This window comes from Euprymna scolopes, chromosome 26, assembly GCF_053919585.1.
Source record: "Euprymna scolopes isolate OS-2025 chromosome 26, ASM5391958v1, whole genome shotgun sequence".
NCBI lineage: Eukaryota > Metazoa > Mollusca > Cephalopoda > Sepiida > Sepiolidae > Euprymna > Euprymna scolopes.
Genome location: NC_136507.1, coordinates 104,109,204 through 104,113,206, shown reverse-complemented (window position 1 = coordinate 104,113,206; position 4,003 = coordinate 104,109,204). Strand labels below are relative to the sequence as shown.

Here is a 4,003-nt window from a genome sequence, read left to right as displayed (position 1 = left end):
TATATATATATATATATATATATGGGGAAAACTTTAAAAATTCTTTAGTCGAATGTCTCACTCCAATGGATATCCGGGACCAGCGCTCGCCTCTCCCTCCCCAATGTACACTAGTGCTTGGTGGTGGGTGGTCTACCACCATAAGGCTAAATATTCAGAAACAGAAGGATGAACTCTGATTATATTTGTTATCTTACTTTTGTCCATCTGGTATATTGGAACCACACCAATCTGATTTGTAGTATTTTTTTTTTTTTTTCATGGGCTTACCAAACGTGGCTTACCAAAAAATAGATAATAACATGAAAATTATCGAAAGAAGAAATCTATTGTTTACATTGCGCATGCGTCGTGATAAAAACATGGCGTACTGATAAAACAAGTAGGTCATTACGCGAAACGAATGTATTCATACGCCAGGAGAGTCTATTCGGTATTCGGTAAGTCTCCTGCCATAAAACCGAAATTTTATTTGGTGCTTGTTAAGAGTTGGCAGATTGGTTTTTCTTTTAAGAAATTTCATTACTAAATTGTCATGCCGAAAATAGTAATATATCCAAAAATTACGAAAAATCACCGAGTAGAAAGTTGTTTATAATTAAAAGTAATTTTTATAGAAAATTGAGTAAAACCGTATTTTTTCTAGATGTTATAAAGTAGAAAGTAACAGTCTACACACAGGGGACATAACTCCGAAACGAATATTTTAGATTACTTGTTCATGACTACAATATTTGTTGTCTAAAGCGATAGACTTGGTTTTTTTTCTTTAAAAGCACAATAGCAGTTGTTGTAGTTGATGACTTTTCGTAATTTTTGGATATATTACTATTTTCGTAGCATCTTTTATTTTTTTGGGCGATTACTTGTGAACATCCAGAAAAAAAGCCTGGCAGAAATAAAAAGATAACAATTATTTTAGAATTTAGAATGGACGATCAGTTTCGCATATGAATTTAACGTAAAATATCCTCCCACTTCAAGACCATTTTAGCATTTTAAAGTAGTTAACTAATTCTTTATCATTTTTTTTTTTTTTGTATAGGATATAGATTCTGTGCGTTTTTTTTTGGGGGGGGGGATTTCTACTTTTGTGGCGATTACGTGTGGTTTTACTTTTTCAGTTAAAATTAGGGTTAGTCTTAGTGGTAAAAATATAGTTAACAACCCTAAAAAGTTAGAATGATCCCCAAAAATAAAGGATCATCTTACGTTAAATTTATATATGAAGCTTACACCCCCTTCCCCAGTGTGAATTCTAAAATAATATTTTTTTCTTTCTGTCAGAATTTTTCGTGTATTCACACGTAACTGCCTAAAAGAGTAGAATCTCGGTTTTGGTGGGGGAGAGGATGAAAGTGGTAATTTTGGGATCATTAAGAAAATTGTTTTCTCAAACAAGAAATTAAAAGGATAGGAATAAATAACAAAGACAAAAACAAAATAAAACAAAACAAAATACAAAACAAAACAAAATAAAACAAAACAAAATAAAACAAAACAAAATAAAACAAAGACAAAAACAAAATAAAACAAAACAAAATTGAAAAAAAAAAAGGAACAAATAATGAAATAGATCCTGAAATATTAAAATGCCACAATGGGTGATATAATCCACTTCGACGTTTGGCTCAATGAGGCCCAAGAAGAAACCGTCTTGGGAGGGGAAGGTACCCACAACCCCCTCGAAATAAACTGTGTGAAGGGTGTAGAAATACATCACACCACAACGGGCTAAAAGGACGGAAGAACTGTCCGGCGAGGGAAATCAGATGCCATAATTGTGGAATTACTAGACACTTACGAAAAGTGTGTCGAAAACCAGAGAGGGCGACAACGGAGTTAATGAGTGATTCAACATGACACCAGTCAAAAAGACTTAGCAGCAGAAGAGGAGGAAGGCCAGCATTTTGTGAGCGAAAACAGAAATTAGCAGCAATACCACATCTTGCATGGAGCAGGGGTAGATTCAAAAGAAGTCTCCTCGAATCACCATCCTCCATAAAAGTCAAAGTATCTTTGATACCGGAGTCCCATGCTGAATTTAGGCTTGCCTTAGATAACGGAACTTGCCGTTGAATGCACCATATCTAGGCCACTGCGGATAATGGTGCTGAAACATGTTTGAGTGGCCCTGAAATACTGGAAGTATTGGGATGCATTAGCAGTATGCTAATACCAACTACCCACAGGATATGTGGAATCATGGACGATCTAATATACATGAAGGGAATAATATTTACACGTGTTAAAGTTGGCCTTAAAGAAGCCAGACAAGTCGTTTACATATCAGATAACACATCAGGATTTTACTTATCCGAAACACTTAGAGTTAATCCCTCGCAACTTCCCACAGCAGATATCGAAAGCTGACATGTCAACCTCGAATAATGGGATAGCACCGCGTGGATGTCCTCAAAGATAAACAGTTCTGAACAAACCTACAAGAATCTCATTTAACCCTTTTGGAAATAATAGGGAACATTTGGAACAATGGTTATAGGAGCACTTTAAATCAAGTGCATTCAATACCTGCCCCCATTAACCATTACAAGTGATGTCAGGGAAACCACTGGATATAACGTTTGTCCCAGGAACAAAACCATCGGTTGTGCACATCCCCACTCCTGTCTCCTATCATTGGAAAAAGGAGGTGAAGGAAGATTTAGATAAGGATGTTGTGCTGGGCACCATCGAGCCAGTACCAACAGTCTGGTGTTTGAGGATGGTGGTCACACCAAAGAAGGACAGATCACCAAAAAGGACGGTGGACCTTCAAAAATGGAATGCCATAATGATGAGGGAAATCCACCACACTCCACCCCCATTTAACCAAGTGTCTGTTGTACCCACACAAACCAAGAAAACAGTTCTAGATGCATGGAATGGATATCACAGTTTACTGCTCTCCCCAATGACCCGAGACGCAGCTACATGCATGACAGAGTGGGGCCGTTATCGGTACCTTAAAGTACCCCAAGGTTTCCACGCCTCTGGGGATGGGAGTTTGTCTTATTTTTAGCATAACTGAGTTATGAAAAATTATGTGAATCCAGAAAGCAGAAAATCGCTTTAAAAAACAAAGATATCTACTGACTTTTTGTGTCAATTTCAACTATAAGCAATGATATCTCAGAAGTACTTAAATATTACTACATTATTAAAAAAAAACACAAGTTTTTGATTTTATCATAAAAACCTGTCACCATATTTCTTTGGGAAGACGTGACGTTATAACAAGGGAAGTAACTCAGTTATGCTAAAAACAAGACAAGCAACTCATATTTATGATTGTTAATGCACAATTCATTAAAAAAAAAAAAAATTGGCAATAGTTACAAGCTATTTACCTCCCCCTGAAACTCTCCTGTGTTTTTTAGGCAAACATTTTATTTTCGCTAATTTTTGTCAAAAATGTTTTCTTTAATAATTTTTTCTACCTTATCGTTTTCCATAATTTTGGGATATGTTCATTATTGTAAAATACGGCATAATCACATTGACACACTGGTTTCCATTACACCATCAAAGTTAAGCGATGTTGAGCCTGGCCAATGCTAAAGTGGGTGACCATTTGGTAATACCATGTGTTCGGAGCCCAGAGACGGATGGGCGTTGCCAAGTTATTCTTGCCTAAGACACGCTGAATGAAATAATGCAGTACCCCCACAACCCCAGAGGCTTAAGGGACACGTTTATGTCCATTACTATAACATAACGATTGAGTAGAAACCGTTGGTTTGCTTTGCAATTCAAAATTCAAAATTTCAAATTTCATTATTATAATATAGTTGCACAAATGAAAGTTACAAATAACAGAATCATTCTGGGTCACCATTCGCCCTGTATAGAGTATTGCTGTCACATTTGGGCTGGTATGTCTGCTACTAGTCTTTCACTATTGGACAAAGTTCAAAAGAGAGTCGCCAACTTAATAGGCTCTGAACTGTTAGCTAAGTTTCAGCCTCTGTCCCATCGAGGAAATGTTGCATTTTTTGGGGAA

General features: G+C 36.4%; 1 protein-coding gene across 1 annotated transcript; it reads left to right on the top strand.

Annotated features, from left to right (window-relative positions):
* The first annotated feature begins 2,557 nt into the window (after positions 1–2,557).
* LOC145247849 (uncharacterized) lies at positions 2,558–3,022 on the top strand. The gene has a single exon (XM_080109471.1). The coding sequence runs from the start codon at positions 2,558–2,560 to the stop codon at positions 3,020–3,022; it is 465 nt and encodes a 154-aa protein (XP_079965597.1).
* Positions 3,023–4,003: the final 981 nt, after the last annotated feature.

Excerpts from the sequence above, each read along its gene's own strand:
- LOC145247849 (XM_080109471.1), top strand. The coding sequence starts at position 2,558 with ATGTCAGGGAAACCACTGGATATAACGTTTGTCCCAGGAACAAAACCA.